The sequence below is a fragment of the Cuculus canorus genome, chromosome 2 (assembly GCF_017976375.1).
Source record: "Cuculus canorus isolate bCucCan1 chromosome 2, bCucCan1.pri, whole genome shotgun sequence".
NCBI classification, from domain to species: Eukaryota; Metazoa; Chordata; class Aves; order Cuculiformes; family Cuculidae; genus Cuculus; species Cuculus canorus.
Window position 1 is genome coordinate 125,594,794 of NC_071402.1, and position 18,057 is coordinate 125,612,850.

Here is an 18,057-nt window from a genome sequence, read left to right on the forward strand (position 1 = left end):
CTCGAGGAAGTGATGAGAATGCTACATTCCCTCTTTCTTATTGCTAATGAAATTGTAGTTGTGTTTTTGTCAGTACTACTAGCAGTTATTAATAACTGTTTAATAGTTTACAGCTGCCACTCCTAAAGAAGCAGAAGAATGGGTACAGCAAGTCAGATTTGTAATTCAAGGTAAGCCGTCCAGTAGAGCAGCAGCCTTTATTGCCAATACTACTTAGGGATGGTGGTCCTGTCCAATAACATATATGTCATGTTTGAATATCCAATATTCCCACTTGTCCAAGTTTTGAATAGCAAGTTCTAGTTCTCAATCATGTTGTAGCTTTTACATGACTTTTCTCCTTTTGTAAGATTTTACTTTTTTCCAAAAATGCTATTTATCTGAAAGCTCTTCCTTATGAACACTGCAAGGAAATAAGCAGAGTATACTGTAAGCACCAGCTCATAGAAGATGAATTGTGTTTTCATTTTGCATAAATTTCTGCTGAGGCATTCTTATCTAGTAAATCTTAACTTTTAAAATTGCTGTTACGTAGATATGGGATCTAATACTATTCCTGAGGAGGAGGAAGAGGAATATGATGATGTTGGACAAGTGAACAGTGAACCAATAGATGATAGCATTTATGAAGAAGTTAAAGGTATTGCAATTTTTTTTTACTTTGTGACCAGTGATCATTTTGTCTTCTCTACTTCTAGTTTTAGCCACTCAAGAGGTATCAAAGTGAGTGAGCAAAGTAACCCAATGAATAAGATACTTTCGGATTTCAAGTTTCCTCTGACATTGAAAAAAGAATGTGTCTTCAATAAGGTCCAAGTGAGAACAGTTCAGTTTTCTTTAGCAGGGTATAAAAATAGTGCAGAATGTGTAAAAGTAATCTCAGGGGGCTTTCAGCTCATTAACATTCTCTGGTATGCAATTTTTTTTAATTAAAAAATTGATTTGCCTTACATCTTTTTCCACTAACTTGCCCATAATTTTTTTCTTTATTCATTTTGGCAGTTGTATTAAGCAAAAGTCTGCTATCACCCCATATGTTTTCAGGTGCTGCCTAATACATGATATTATAATCCTACAAGAAAGCAATGTATTGGTTTGGAAGGGCTCTGGAGATGAACTCTAAATAAAGGCAACATGAGTGTTAGCATTTTTTTCTTTTATATATTCCAGCATGACTATAATTATATGGAAACTTTTTACTGTGGACTTTCTGATGTGGTCAAATAATTATGCCTCTAAGCATCCAAGTGTATCTATCAGATGGCAAAATGAAAGAAAAAGAGCGTGGCAAAAGCTCTTCAAGTTGATTATAGACATTCAAGTATTAGGAGAAAGGTGTTTTTTCTTGATTATATTTTAAGAAGCTATGAAAAAATGTTTACCGTTACCATTAGTTAACAATGCTATTTTAAGGTGATTATGACAATTATGACTTTATATGAAATAATGTTCTGCATCCCTTCCTGTTTGGGTCAGTACAGTTATCAGCGATGACTTAAGAAGAAAATCTAGTTGTGTCACGTGAAGCTGACTAACTTTATATATCTGTTAGCTTGAATATTTTGACCATTAGCAAAAAAAGCATTTTATAGTGTGCTTTGATTTCCATTTTAAGGTCATGTCAGTGAACCAAGGGAACAGAGAATGTGAATGACTGATAAAATGGTTATCATAAAATTGTAAAACTGCAGCTCTTTAAGAGCTGTTTCTTTTGGTTCCAGTTCTTTGAATTGTACCTAGACTGTTTCAGCACAGAATACATGTTCTGCTGAAATGGGATGCAATGTTTCATGCATGCCAAAAGTCTCTTCTGCAGTGAATGTAAAAACTACTTACAGGGTTTAATCTTATAGCTAGAGGATACAGCCAAACCTTATTGCGGTGCTTTTTGGATGTTCACACTCTTACAGGAGGTATTTTTGTATGTAAAAAGCCTATGCTTTTGTTAAAGAAGCTCTAGATGTATCCTGGAATAAATTACTGTCTTCTGAGCTTCACTTACCTTACCTATTCACTTGAATCCCAAACAGTAAATAGATCTGGAACAGTAACACGTGCAGTATTGGTAGAGGGCCAATAGTTAATATATGCTTTGAGTTCTTTGCTTTGAGATCTATCTTCAGAGATTGCTACTTTGGCATGATTCTGCATTTAAATTTAAACTGTTTTCACTTATATCCCATTTTTTCTGTCAGTTTTCCGGGAACTGTTGTCTCCTAATGTGACAGATGAATCTGAAATGTAACAGGACAGAACACAAGAAAAGGATAATTCTTCTGTTATTCAAGAAATCTAGTTTCAGTTTTTAGTTAAATGAATTCTTTCCCCATGATCTTGGAGAGGTGCTTAGTTTTCATCAAATCATATAGGGATTATCTTTCTTTATCTCATGCTTTCTCCATCTTATTAATTTAAATTGTAAACTTTTCAGGAAGGACATCTTACCTTGAACAGTGGACCTCTTAATGTTGACATAACTAAGTAAAAATAAAGTGTAAGTTTGCAATAGATTTTAGGTGGTTAAAGCATCTTTTTCTATTCACTTAAATGAATTAAAAAACTTATGGGTCTGATGCCTTACAGCAATTCTTCTCTTTTTTTATCCATATCATACTGAAAAGTATTAGATGAAGTGCTAGTTGACAAACCTCGCAGGTGTAGGCCTTATTTGGTTCTTGTATAGCTGTTCATTGATGGTAAAAAAGCTTGTTCCGCTTTGGTCTCATCTGCCTTAATTAGGCCTGATTGGTTGCATTTAATTCCAGTTGGCTGTCCTCTCTGTTTTCTCAGGTAAGTGAATTACTATTTCTTCCTTTCATGGTCAAAAGGTGGAGCATCATTATCCCTGCTACTACCTGTCTTAATAACACACAGCAAATAAAGAATTCTGAGCTCCTGAGAACATCAGTCTCTTTTTTTTTTTTTTTCTGAGAACAGAAAAAAAGAATTATTTGTACAGCCCAAAAGCTATGCTAAGAAAGCTCTTGAATGCAGAGGACAAATATGCTGGATCCTTTGAAGAGAGAGAAGTAATTAATCTTTACTTTGTTTTTATCCTTAAGGTGTCTTTACATTAAAGACTTCTGATCCTCTATTTCTGCAGATCCACTAGCTTTATTGAATTTTAGATACACAGTTCATGGTACTTTGTTATTATTTATTTGGCTATAATTTTAACTTTCTCAGGTAAAATTTTGCATTTCTGTGGTTCTTCAGTGTTTTTTATGTCAGCTTTTCAGAAGCAAATTAAGCCAATTCATGGTGCAGTCCACTTTGTAATACTTGCTTTGGTATTTAAATAAAGAATGTTTGGATTAAAAAGAGGATATAGAAATTTGTGCACAGTTTTGAAAACTGGGAATTTTAGAGAACTGTTGCAGTAATCAGAGCTGACTGATGCTGTATTCTCTAGCTATCACATTGCTTAGTTATTTTTTTCCCCTGCTTGTGGCAGGAGACAGTGTAGATGAATATTCCAGGCAGGAACTGAATAGCTTCAAACCAGTATACAGAATGGCAACAGTCTATTAGCCTATTAAAAGCATAGATTTCAATTTGAATTCAATTTGTACTGTCTGTTGGCAGGAGGAGTGGGTTGGTAGTTGGAGAGGATACAAAGAAAAGTGGGAAAATCAATCTTTTGATCTGTTAAGTCACTTTCTTCTTTAGTAGGACATACAAATTCGTATTTACCATAGAAGCATAGTTTTCCTGGTTCTGAGTGTGTTTTACCGTGGTTGTTCAGGTAGAGTAAAAAATGTCAGAACTGCCAAAGGTTTCCCAACTTGTAAAACCTTCTTTGCAAGATTCTTCAGGAAAAAAGGCTTTATAGTGTCTTTAACAAACTATGCTGTTCTCTTTTTATTTTTTTTTGTAAAAACACAGAGGAAAACTTGGTTAAACAAAATTTAAAATATTGTCAATAAAGGCCCATTTTTGCTTAGTTAGCTATTTATTTTCTACCTTAGTGCACTCTATGTTGTTGCAATCCACAGCTGGCTATTGGAAGCTGTAACATAAAATAACTTCAAAAACTGTAGTATTAAATAACTGTTTGTTTAGAGCTACCTAGAAGCATACAGTTTTGAGGTAAGTGGTGTTTTTAAACAATGCTGTTGTCAGAAAAGAGAACACTTGCCAGCTGTAAAGATATTGTCAGCCCTTGAAGAAACAAATTGTTTTCCTGGTGTTGTGCCCCTTTCATGAGCACAGAAGGGGGAAAAAAAGAACGTGCTGTCTGATTTACCTCTTCTTGGGAAGAAGGAGGTAATGATTAGGTAGTGGGGTTTGAGTGCAAGTTTGATCTGTCACTCATGAACACCGACTCATAGCAAATATTTGTGTTCTCAAAATGTAGTGTTGGATGTATTGACTTTTTGGCACTAGAAGTGAGGATTTCACAGTGCTGTGTTAATGAAAATGCCTTTTCAGGAGACCTTTGCTTATTTTAGAGTTTTCAGTATAACACAGTCATGGTCTGTGGGCCCAACATAGCATCTGGTGTCAAACAGTCCCAGTTGTGCATTACAGCTGTATGATCAGTTCCTAAACCCAGTAAACTAAAGCTGTTGACTGGTCGTTATAAACCAGAGCAGAAAGTTGAAGTCAGCAGAGACACAGGTGATTATGGAATCAGACGTGGCTTGTGATCATTGCTGTTAAGTCAATGTATTGTATGTCCTGGTATATTGTTCAAATTCCTCCCAACATTGCTTGCCTCAAGTACTTAGGGAATTCTTTATTTTTTGCTCACAGAAGTTGCATGCAATACTGATGTACTATCATTCTTTTTTTAATTTTTTTCCACAGAAAGAATTCTAAATGCTTTTAATTAGTAAATGAAGGCTTCAAAGTATAAAGTATAAGTAGGGTCTGGAATATTTGAAGCTCAAAATTGCTTAGATGTAAGATCAGCATTTTTGAGGACAGTACTAAAGATGAGTGTTCAAAGTCATCTTTAAAAGTCATCAAGACACTCAAAGTGTCTTGAGTTTGGATTATTATGCTTTAACCTCAGCCAGCAACAAAGAACCACACAGCTGCTTGATCGCTCCACCTCCATGGTGGGATGGGGGAGAGAATAGGAAGAATAAAAGTGAGAAACTCATGGGTTGAGGTAAGAACAGTTTATTAAAGTAAAAAAAAAAATTGCAATGAAAAGGGAAATAACAAAAAAGAGGTGGAAATAAAACTGAAGAAACACAAGTGATGCAAGTGAAAGTCAGTTGCTCACCGTCAACTGACTGATGCCAAACCTGTCCACAAGCAGTGGTTGCCACCCCAAAGCCAACTCCCCCACGGTTTATATACTGAGCATGATGTCATATGGTATGGAATATCCCTTTGGCTACTTTGGGTCATCTCTCCCAGTTTCTTGTGCACCCCTAGCCTTCTTGCTGGCAGGGCAAGTATGAGAAGCTGAGAAGTCCTTGACTTAGTGTAAGCACTGCACAGCAACAACTAAAACAGCGGTGTGTTATCAACGTTGTTCTTATACTAAATCCAAAACACAGCACTATAACAGCTCCAGGGAGAAAACTAACTCTATATCAGCTGAAACCAGGACACCAAAGTGATCACTGAAAGTGCTTTGAATAATTTCCATGAAGACATCTTTCAAATTCAAGAATGCAGCAGGGGATATTTTTTTTCCTTTTAAAGTAATGAGGATAGGTCATTCTTCAAAACAATTTTTTTTCAAAGATTGGATCTCTGTTGTTTAGAAATTAATATTTTTCACTTGTTTAACTATTGCTTTATTTTTATATATGGAGTACTTTTGCCCATGATGTCTTATAGAGTACCAGGATAAGGTGAAGAGTATACTACCGAGTTACTCAGTTTGCTGTAGATCAAAAGTAATTAAAATAATGCAAGACTAGTGAAAAGCTGATGTAAATTACCTTTTGGTGTCAAGGAATAGTAAATAATTTTTTCTGTCCAAGATGTGTGGGTTTGTTGTCCTGATCACTGGGGTTTGGGGTCTACTAAGTGTTTGATTATAGGACAGACATAGAAGTCATTGAAAATCAACCTTATGACAGACATAGAAATCATTGAAAATCAAACTCTTTTAACTGTATATCACTGACTTTCACCTGCTATGGTAAAATGGACTTGTATTTGAATTCTCCGTCACTGTGGGTTTTGAGGCAGTATGCTCATGGGACTTACATATATACCTTGGAGTGTCCTTCAGCTACTACTAAATGCTCACGAGACATGCCTTAAGAATCCAGACAACTATTTGTATTTAAACACATTGCATCCAGAGGTGGTTAGAAACTTAGTACCTGGATCTCAGCTTTCATTTGCCACAAGAGCTTGGACTTTATCTTCAATTAGTGTAATCCTATATCTAAAGAGGGAATCTTTTCTTTCCACTGATGTTAAGTTTTCGTGGTGGAAGAGAAGGTAAGACAATCTGCTGTAGCTGAAAAGAATGAGATGTCCTTTGAGTGGGAAGTGTCAAGTCTTTGGGAGGAAAATGAAGGTTCACAGGCTCTTCTGTGTTTCCTGTAAAGTGAATAGAAAGTGGTGGTCTGTGAACAACAGGTGGCCCAAACCTGCAAGTGAGGAGGACAATAAAAGTGGAGTAACTGAGTATTCATATTTTGTCTCATTTGCATGGGAGAGATACATTCATTGGTTGGACTTCAGGTGAAGTTGTCTAATGAGAAATACTCTTAGAAAGGAGTAATCTTTATTTAGTAATATACTTCTGCAGAAAAGTTGGTCAGCTATGAAACTCAAACCCATTAATTACAGTATCTACAATAAATGGAAAATGTGTGCTGTTTAGGCATTTCTTCTCTCTTTGAACTGCATGCAACACTTCATAGTTTGCAGACATTAAATTTCATAGGTTTTAGAATTTACAAGTGGAGAAAATAAAAGTGACCTTCCTGAAGTTGTGGTCAACTGTTATAATAAATTGAGTTAATGTTGGAAAGCTGTGTTTATCAAAGCTGGGGGTTATCAAAGGCTGAATTTCGGAGTATTTCAGAGTTTAAAAAGAAAAAAAGAAAAATGCTGTTAAACCTAATCAGACAAAAAAGAACCCCCAGCCCCCAAATAAACTAGGAATAGATTGTTAAATCTGCATTGTCTGCTGGCATTTTGAACCTTGTTTACTTAAAATTTTAAGATGTAACTTAATAATATCCAATAAGGAATTATTTTTAATTGTACATTTTTATGTTTAAAGAAGTATTTAAAATACTAATTAGCACACAACTCATCAAAATGAATTTACTTAGTGAAATAAGGTATTTTGTTGGAAGTACTGATCAATCATTTTTGTATAATGTTTTGTGCACCAGCACTAAGCAATGTTTGGCACCATTGATTTGTAAAACCAACGTGATGTGAATGGTATATGACAGAAGTTATCTGTTATTAAGAGACAGAATCCTGCCTCAGAAAAACTTGTCATCCTGTCGAAAAAAAAAATCACACAAAGTAATTTCGTTTGTATCATAGTATTTTCGGTGTTGACTCTGTATCTGACAGCTGGCTTCATGTTAAATGTGAACAAAGCCTTGTTTATGCATGCATGTCTTTGATGGGTTATAGACACAAAGCTCGTTCTTTTGAAAGGAAACTAATTTTCTTTGGTAGTACTGGTTTTACCTAATTAAGAAGCAGTGGCATAATTCTCATTCAAAGCATTCAGAAAAAATGTCTTGGTATGCGAGATAGTTTATTAACCATAAATTGGAGAAATTGCTGTAGTTTAGCAAGTTCAAAGCAAAATGTCAATTGTATTTTGTATATTTATGAAAATAGAAATGTTGAACTTGCTCTACTTGCTTGGGTGTAACTGTGATGAATACTATATAGATAGATCAAGGAACCTTTACTTTTTGAATTTGTGACGAATGACTGCATATCAGGCTATTAAAACCATTAGGTAGAGTTTTTTTGAGAAACAAGAGCAACCAGAGGTTATATGGTGCCTCAGGCTATCGCTTCTCGACTTTCCTGATTTCCACGAGGTAGCTATTAAAGAACCATAATTTATAGAACTGGATTCTCAAATAAGACCCAGCAAGGTGGGCTTTAAAGGCTGACTTAATCATTCTGTTACTGTAGATGCCAATCTCTTATTTGAATTTTTCAGCCTTAAGAAAGGCATCAGCATAAATCCTTCTGTGCATGTCTTTTCCTCTCAGTGTGCTTTTTAGCTACTACTTCCTTTCCTTCTCACTATCCTTAAAATGGAGACATTAGCCAAAGAAAATACTGCTAATTAACCAGAGCTTCATGAATGTTGCTGGCTGTATGTATGTACGTATACCTGAATTGCTTGTGTGTTAGTGAACTGTGTTTGCAATGGATGTCACGTTTAGCTTACACATATACACAGAAGGCAACACAGGAAAAGGTCACCTCTTTCCTTTTCTTGCCTGCTGTTCCCTGGGCTGGGTAGTAGTCTTTGAAAGAAGCAGGTTGGTTGCTTCTAGGAAAGAGAAATGGTCAGTATGATACAGCTCCCAGACCACACAGTGGATCAGGCAGAGAGGGTAAGATGCAGCGGTCTGCTGTGTCCTAGACCGGAGAGAGGGTCACACCAGGAAAGTGCAGGGTACAGGGATACAGAGAAGCTTCAGCAACAAAAGGAAGAATATTTTCTTTAGAAGCCAGAAGAGACTAGGAAAGTTTTTGCAGGTCAGTGAGATTTGCATTAGACAGCAAAGTAGGAGGAAAATTTTCTCATCCAGAAAGGACACAGTTGGGATGACATATTTTGTTTCAGTCCTTTTTCTTGAAGTCTGTTTTGTCCTAGCAGATCTTGATTTCCTCCAATTAAAAAGTCTGAGTTGATCTAATGAAAACTAGTTTTAAGGTCTTGGAAACTTTCAATATGCTTAAGGAAGAGGTTCCAGTACTTCGTCTTCGGTTTGTGAAAGGGTTTTGTCTTAGCAGTCTGTAACAGTTATTCTGTCCTTGAATCTTGAAGGCAAGAGTGAGTAAAACTGGGAATTAAAGAAAGGACTCTCGTTTTCAAAATAAAGCACTGCCTACAGAAAAGCCTGTGGATCCTACTGTGAGAATCATCCTTCTCTCATCTTAAAATACATTAACAGAGTCTATACTTGCTTCCATACCTGTCTCAAATTTATTTCCTTAAGAAGTGAGGCATATCCATTACTAAATATTGAACAGTATTTCCAACTTATGGTTAAACTGCCTAACTCAGGCCTACAAATTGTGGCTCTTACAGTGCAACTGGGGCTGTGTTGTCTCTCTGGCATGACAGCTGGATAATCCAAAGCACTGGCTGCAACGAGATGCAAGCAGTCCGGGACTCTTGAGGACCCTGGGTTTTTCTGCATGGCAGTCCCACAGTAACATGGTGAGCTGCCTAGGGAGCAGTTGCCATCTTCTGTTTATGAACTATTTCCAAATCTTTGCTGCCCTACCTCATCTCTCTGAGGTGCATCGCAGTACGTAGTGTGTAGGGCTAGAAAGATCTGACATCTAAAGTTGCTGGTCCTGCTCTGCACCTAATGTATGAGAATGGGGGAATGTTACCCAAAAGATGGTATATTTAAACAGCCTCTGTTGCAGATATAATTTTCTGCTTATTTCTGATTTAACCCGATTTTTGTTTACTAGTGGATCATAACAATAGTATTTTTACTATTTTATTTCGTCATTTAAGATGGAGAAAGGATTTAGCGTAGTTGACATAATTTAATTTGATGTCAGGGGCCGTAAACAGTGAAAAGAGGCAGTGGTGTGGGTTTGTTACTTGTCATGAAAATACCCAAAGGGTGAAAGCTGCAGAGTTTTTTTTTTTTTTTTTGTCAATGATCAACACAGAGAGTGAAACATTTTTAAAGTAGTTATAAGAAAAGCATCTGGGAGCCAGACTTTTCTTGTGGAAAAGTGCCAACAACTGTATTGTGTTTCCTTTCACTAAAGTGAGCTATGCTGAAATGCCTTGTTTTCTGTCCTTTTGTTGAGTAAGTTCATTTCTGGAATCGGACTATAAATTTGAATACTTTAACCCTACAGATTTTTAAAGCATATTATGTGGCTTAAACAAGATGCTTTCTTTATGGATTCTATGTATGCAAACATTATGTCAAGTCACATTTGTCACAATTAGGGATATGTAGTTTTCAGAAACGGCTTAAATTTACATCTTGCTGCTGATCAACGAGTATGGGAAACTTTACTTGACATATAAAGACTTTTTTTCTGTGTATTATAAATTTCAGCATGAGAAATATAACCCCTCTACATGGCTGTCAAATAACACTATAGTACAGAGTTATACAGTATAGATTAGTTAATTGAATATTTGATTGCTAGACTATTTACATAGAGACCTATTTATATTTTCTATGTAGATTTTAACAGTCACCACATTTATTTTGGCAAAACATTTTAATAATGAAGTTTATAAAATGTCCTGTTATACACTTAAACTATTTACATAACTAAGAACTAGTAAGGGCTGACAGAAAAAACAAACTTCGTTTAGTTGTAGTGAATTCAAATAAATCTTTATTATGTTTATATGTAACAATGTACTTACGTGTATACCACATGTATTTAGGCAAGCAATCTCTAGCAAAATTCCTGTAACCTACTATACAACCATGGAATCGACTTAAAAACTGTTTGTTTTGTCCCTTTGAGCTACTAATTTGTTTTCTGTACAATAATTGCAACTACTTTTTTGGGAGGGTGAAGGGGGACAGAAGGGGGAGCATTTATGTTAATCAGCTAAATAATTAGATGAGCGTGTAGAAACATTAAACCCCAGAAGCTTTCCATTACTTTGTTGAGGCCTGTTAAGAGCAGTATCTTAAAATATTTTATTTGTTCTTTAAATATTTAAGTATGGATTTAGGTAAGATGCTTATTGCCTCGATTTTGAATGCCAAATTTGAGGCTTTAGGAACATTTTTAGAAGTAGGGCCAAAGTTGTGCTTTTGTTGGAAGCGAACATGAAACTTTACCTATCACAGATGCTTCTGTTCAGGTTTGGAAGTTGTTATCTAATACCTTGATCAAAAAAATGTAGGTAAGATTTTAAAAAGTGCCTAATCAAACTTAAAGAAATTTGTAAGGAACTGGATTCTGAAGTCACTTATGAAATGTTCTCCTTGTTTGATGTAATATTTTGTGTTCTGAGTTTAATATATTCTGACCACTTAACTTGGCGTATAGGATTAGACAATTCTAAGACATTCGATTTCTGAAAACATCCCTGAAATAGTGACTTTAATTGTAAATACACAGTGTCTGTGAATATAGAAACAAGAAAAGAATGAATGGGTTTCTGGCAGTGTATCTCTCTGTAATTTCTTTTATTCTTCATTATAATTATTGTGTGCAAATCCACGACTAAACTTGCTTGTGATGACCTTTATCTTTTCTCTTGAGAAGAATTACTATTATCGGGTCTTTCTTCATGAAGAAATAAAAAGGTCAGTGCAAACCCCATCCCTTATTTTTATGCAGTGCACATTGCACTTTGGCATATTTGTATTGAATTTTATTAATAATAATTAGATCATTTTGTCAAAGAAATTTTAGTATTCCAAAATTAGACGTTCTAAATGGTCTTTCCTTGTATGTACTCCTGCTTTTCCTGCCTTTTTCTATGTCCTCTCCTTCCAAGCTTGTTATTGGTGTAACTAAGATTTTACATACTTCTGTTCCTCCTAATCCTGTTAGACTAGGTAATTTTTTTCTTTCTTTAACTTTAAATTGACAAACCATTAATTCTTTTGTGCCTGTTTGTCTAAGAAAAAAAAAAGAGAGTGTAGACAATGTAAAATTGTTGCTTTTTTTTTTTTTCTTTTGAGACTTAAAATTATTTGTTGTTTGGAAGACTAGTGCTAAAGTCTAAACAGCTAAGTTGTCAGCTATCATTCAAAACATGGCTGAAGATTGCTTCTTGGCAAGGAGAGCTCCAAGAAGGCACTTCAAGCAGGAAGCTGAGTTCATGAAATTTTAATGTATTCATAACTGAATCCAGAAATTGCTTGTTCCTCTGTGGATTGTTCAGTTGTCCTAAAGAATATGTTCTGTTCTGTCTTTTAGTTGACTAAGCATGTTCTTTCTCCTATTGTGATACTTTGCTCTTAAATCCTGAAGGGCTTTGTGAAGCCCTGGAACCAGTAGTTTTCATACTAACAGCCCTTGTGTTTGGTAAATGAACAAAATTTGTGGGGTCTGAAGGGCATATAGCCTTTATGTGATGTGTTGTGACTACAGAATAGGGCAAGGGCAGGGAAGCGAGGATACTGAGACACTTTGTACTGGGGAAAAGAAAGGAAAAGAAAGAGGAAAGGTGCTAACATATATTCAGGTCTCAACAATGCTCGTATCTTTCCTGAAGTCTTGGTAAAATTGTGCACAGTAGAGTGAGAAGATCCACTCTGCAACTGTGGACAAACTTGCCAACAATGCTCAATTTTCTGTCTTGTATGAGTAACTGTTTTTCCTCCAAGGACAGAGATGTGCTCTTTGATCACTTAGTCCTCATGCTTTCTGCCCTAAAATATTATTAAAAATACTTTCTGCTAGAAGAATATTTTGTTCTTTGATTTTTCCGGTAAGCTAGTGAGAAGGCATATAGTATCTTTCTGCTTTTAAAAGCATGTTTTTTTTTAATCTATCGCCCTAGTATAGTTCATATGGATGGGCTTGTGTGCGATAATATAGGACAAATGTGGTGTCTTTTTCACAGATGTATTTGGAGATTTTTTTTTCACAAACAGTTCTCCCAAACTTACTGATTTCTTTCTACTACTCCACTCTGTTATTACTCTTTGTAGCAATAGTTGTGCAATCCAGACAACAGTCATCTGTACAAGACTAAAGAATTGCAGCCTTAAAGCGTGTTTTGTATTTGTCCCTAGTAAGACAGGGATTTTTTTTATTTACTTCATTCTCTAGTTTAGCAAATGCTGTAACTCCAAAATGCTTTTGTTAGGAAGGGAGTGCTATATCTGCTTTTTGGTTTTGATTAAGCCAAATGATAACATATGCTTAGATTCACTGGGTGGTGTCACAGGAGGGTTGTTTCAACAGAGAATTTTTTCTTCTCCAGAAGATTGCTAAGTGACATTCCAGAACTTCAACATCACTTCCTCTCCTTCTCACCTCCTTTTCCTGCAGCATCGATCCTGAGTTAATTTGTAACGAAATGTACTAATATTTTCTGTGAGAGTGATGAGGTAACTTTTCCAAGGTCTCCTCAATAGGAGGCATTGCTTTGCTTTTAACTGAGATGATTAGTTTGGTTATTTAGACTGCTTACACAATTGGGAGTAATGGTGGTGGACAGTAGCACGTTCTCAAAACACAAAGAGTGCAACTGAGGGGGGAAAAAGAGTGCAGGGTTTCTCAAGGAATTCAGCAAACCTCACATCTGGAGACTTAGCAAGATCTGGACAAAACTGAGTCATTTGAGCTGATCTTGTTCTATAAAGTCATTAGCTTCAGCTGTCTCATATGTGAGCTGTTAAAATGAACAGACCCTTATAAACCACTGCCAGATAGTTTAGTATGGAGTACCAAAAGAAACCAAATGTTGTTCCCTAGAAACTTGATCTAATTTTCAGAATTAGAGCAGTGTTAGACTAAGTAATTTCCACTGATCCCTTCTATCCCAAAGTATTTAATGATTCTAGCTTTTTCACTTTGTACAGCCAATCCTGTTTATTCGAGGCCATTGGGAGGTCGGGACACTATCAACAGGAATAACAGACTTACATTACTCTGCTCTAGTAGGACAGTGTAGCGTATATACTCAACCTTACTTACCCTAGAATTTAAATAATGGTTGTTTTCAAAACAAAATTTTGTGCAAAAATTTGCACAAAAAGGAGTGTTAATTGGAGGTCTCATCCAGTTTAGCTTGTAGTGTATTTGGTTGAAACCTTTTGCCTCCATCTTGGAATCAGACTTGGATCACATGTGTGGAAATATTTGGAACTAGGAACTGGCATGGATTGTTCTCAACTAAAACATCTTGGTGTGCATAATATTTTTCATTAAAATGTTTGGGTCCTGGAGATCTCTTTCTGTATTCTATTTGAATACAAGTGTTTATTGTCTGTTTCCCATCATGTTTCCCAGCACAGTGGTGACTGTTTATTCAGATGCAACTTCCGCTGCTTGTATTTTGATGTCACCTCCTCTGCAATCACAGTGTTTAGCCTTTATCTGTGTGGCCTGTTTCTGTCTGTCTGTTCTGCCTGTGTTGTGCCTGTGTATTTTTTCACTCAAGCTTCTTACATAGGAATATGACTTCTCTGTTTGAGCTGTTGGATGTTAACTAGCTGACCCATAGAAGTGTAGGAATAAAATAAGAATGGTCCTCTCTGCTATCACAGTAAGAAATGCCTAGGCTTTTAATCTCATCTTTAAATAGCAACCAGCTTGTTTCCCACTTCTGTCACCATCCTGGAGGCATTTTGATCCCTAAACCATGCATCCTGCTACAGTGAAGTGGAATTTAATAAAAGAGAGGCTGTATTCCCCTCTTTGCTGCGCCCCAGATCTCACACAGTGGCTACAGAATAGCACCATCAGCAGCCTTTTCCAAGCTGTGTAATTTGTTTACAGACTGCACCAGAGTGCTACTGGAAATGCAAGGTGAAATGTCAAGAAGTTGTGTGTAAATCTTCAAGTAATCTGTCACATCCAGGAGGAGCTGGGGGAAAGGAGCATATCTGTGGGAATAATTGGGGATTATCAAAATTAGAGGTTTGCTACTTGGATATGGAGGTTTCGCCTTACAGAATAGGTAGCTCTGGAGTCTAAAAGAAGAGACCAGAAAGGAAAGTCCCTGCTGTTATAAATAGGCACACCAAGGTAAATAAGTCTAGGGTCAAGCAACACATGAAGGATTTCTGGGATATCAAGCTGCTTAGGCTGAAGACCTCGAAGAGTTTGGGTGAATTAGTTCAAGTGAATTGTATAGACATGTACAGGGGTGTATGGAGTGAGAATACTGCAGAGGACTGTCTCCTCAAGACTTGGGAGCACTGTCCTCAGGTAAAGACATGCTGGCCATGCATAAAACAGAGTGTTGATTCTTATTCTTTTGACCCTAGATGGTCTCTAGCGCTCACTGCTAATGCTAGCAGAAGGTGTCAGTTTGGCCAAATTACAAAAACAATTTTGTTCTTAAATTTTGTGTGTTTATTGCTCCTTCTTTGGAACTCTCAAATGTTTCTCTAAACAAATAATCTTGTTCATGAAAAAGCCAGTTTCCTCTGTTTATCTATTTATTTATTTATTTATTTATTTATTTATTTCATAGCTGGATTGATTTATGTTCCTTATTAAAGTAATAATCCATCTATTATGGGGTTAGGTCAATTCTAAAATTATGAATCTGGGAGAGAAAAGGTCTTAACTCTTTCCCACAGTAAGCATTTATTAATTTTCTTCTTGTTTACTTTTGTGCAGATTCGTTATTTGGTAGCAAAGAAGTGTTGTGGAGAACTAATACTCTTAGTGTAACCATGCCATTGTATCTTCTACTTTTTATTGTGCAAAGCAATATAGACCCATGATGTTCAGTGTCAGCAGAGTTCTTCTTGTGCACACCTTTTTTTTTACATGCGTCTGTCATCCCTACTGAGTACAATTGTAAAGACACTGTGGGTTTTTTTTATTGATTATTTCGTAATACAATTATTTTTAGAATCATAGAATAGTTTGGGTTGGAAGGGACCTTAAAGCTTATCCAGTGCCAAGTCCCAAGGTAGGGACACCTCCCACTAGATCAGGCTGCCCAAGGCCCCATCCAACCTGACCTTGAATACCTCCATGGATGGGGCATCCACAGCGTCCCTGGGCAACCTGTTCCAGTGCCTGGGCACCCTCATAGTGAAGAAATTCCTCCTTATGTCTAGTCTAACTCTGCCCTCTCCATTTTATGTCCATTGCTGCTAGTCCTATCACTATAAGACTTTGTAAACAGTCTCCAGAAGTAAAAAAAAAAAAGTACTCCATGTGGGGTCTCACAAGAGAGGAATAGAGGCGCAGAATTGCCTCCCTTGTCCTGCTGGACATGCTTCTTTGGATGCAGCCCAGGATACGGTTGGTGTTCTGGGCTGTGAGCGCACATCGCTGGCTCATGTCGAGCTTCTCATTGATCAGAACCCCCAGGTCCTTGTCTGCAGGGCTGCTCTCAATCGCATCATGCCCCATCCTGTATTGAAATCGGGGATTGTCCCGACCCAGGTGTAGGACTTGACCTTGTTGAACTTCCTGAGGTTTTGTGTGAGTCTGTCTTACAAGACCTGTTTATATGCTTATAACATTCTGACACCATGGTGAGGTTTCAAATTAGGATATATTAATATGCACTACAAGTGTGTGATTGCTTGTATCATTATGAAAAAAATGAAAAATCAGTTTACTGCACTATTTTTTGTCTGAAGTGATCAAAATATCTTCCAATCATTTTTCTAACAATATGCGGTTGTAATAGTGACTTCACATGTTGTAGAGTTCCATGCTGCAGCTGAGAGGCATGTAAATACAGGCTGCTTATTTGCAAGAAGCTTCCAGATTTGCAATATGATTGCTATGGAAACCACACAATGAAAACCATGTAACCATCTGTGTGGTTTGGTACATTTTGCCGCATAGCCGAGCTGTTTTTGTTTACTGGTATTAAAGTGTTGAATAGAATATATTAACCCACAAATCGAGATTATCCAAAGTATAAACTAGTGTTGTACAATGGCAATGTCTGTGTCAGAGATTAGAAGGTAGTAGAATAGCAATTAATAATGGCATTATATTGGAATCATATGTAAATTATTGTTAAATAATGTGTTAATAGAGGAAACTGCTAAGTTGATGCATATTTATCATGGAGATACCACATTCCATTGAAGGAATGCACTGTTCAAGCCAAACTCTTATCCATTTTATACTGAAGTAGTCTGTTTCCCCCCTTCCTTAAAGAAAAAGAAATTGGAAGAAAAAATCGATGGATTAATGTAAAAACTCAGCTAGTGTAGAGAATTAATTGTTTACTTTTTAAATTGTGTGAATTGTAGAATAATCTGTGAGTGATTGTTTTTCTGTTTTTTTTTTTTCTTCAGACTGCAGATTAAATAAGTAAATTATTTTAACAGCTTTCATGGACTAACTGAAAAAAACCCCAAACCCTTAACAAAGATAGCAAGTTCCTTGTGTTGTTATCACGAGAATTTTGTAGGTTGCTTGCCATTAGAGTATCAGCAGAGTAAGGAACATTACCTATATCTCAAAGATTCAACAGCTGTGGAAGATTTCACTGGTTTGATTAGTGTTGATTAGTCTTATTTTGACATAGAAGATTATTTTTTCAGGGATACTGATGATATGAAGAAGCGATACAGAGAAAACACTGTACCAGACATTTTAAAGGTCTGCCTGACTCCTCTTACACAACATCATAATAATACAGAGGGACTTCTACTGCATTGTCCTCATATGGGAGGTGCTCCAGCCCTCTGATCATCTTCGTAGCCCTCCTCTGGACCCGTTCCAACAGCTCCATATCCTTTTTATGTCGAGGATTCCAGAACTGGACACAATACTCTAGGTAGGGTCTCACAAGAGAGGAATAGACTGGCAGAATCACCTCCCTCGCCCTGCTGGCCATGCTTCTTTTGATGCAGCAGTTTGTCCTCTTTGTGACAACTTTGTAGTGTAAAGCAAAGTGTGATAAGTAGAAATGGCTGACATCCAAACTAGTATGCTAATATGGACAGCTTTTGTTTGAATTTGGATCCTTTTCAGTATTCCAAGAACCTTGGTTCAGACATTTTTTCATCTTCAGAAATGGATCTGGTGAACTCTGTTTCCAGGAAATATGTTTTTCAGGAAGGGGAATGTGTATTCTAAATTTTTCCATGAAACTACATGTAATCAACTGTACCTTATGAAAACATCTCTTCAAACCTCCTCTGCAGTTTAAGCTAGTCTAATGACCAAGACAGTTATAGGGTTAAAATCCACAGCATATTCAGAGCATTAATTAATGAAGGTCCAAACATTCATAGAATAGTTTGGTTT

At 36.5% G+C, this 18,057-nt stretch overlaps 1 protein-coding gene across 1 annotated transcript in view; it reads left to right on the top strand.

Moving 5' to 3' along the window:
• Positions 1–18,057, top strand: part of SKAP2 (src kinase associated phosphoprotein 2) — a 116,458-nt gene that overhangs the window by 79,031 nt on the left and 19,370 nt on the right. The window contains exons 8-9 of the mRNA XM_054058605.1: positions 107–170; positions 536–640. Of these exons, the coding sequence (XP_053914580.1) occupies positions 107–170; positions 536–640 (169 nt within the window). The remainder of the gene's footprint in view (positions 1–106; positions 171–535; positions 641–18,057) is intronic.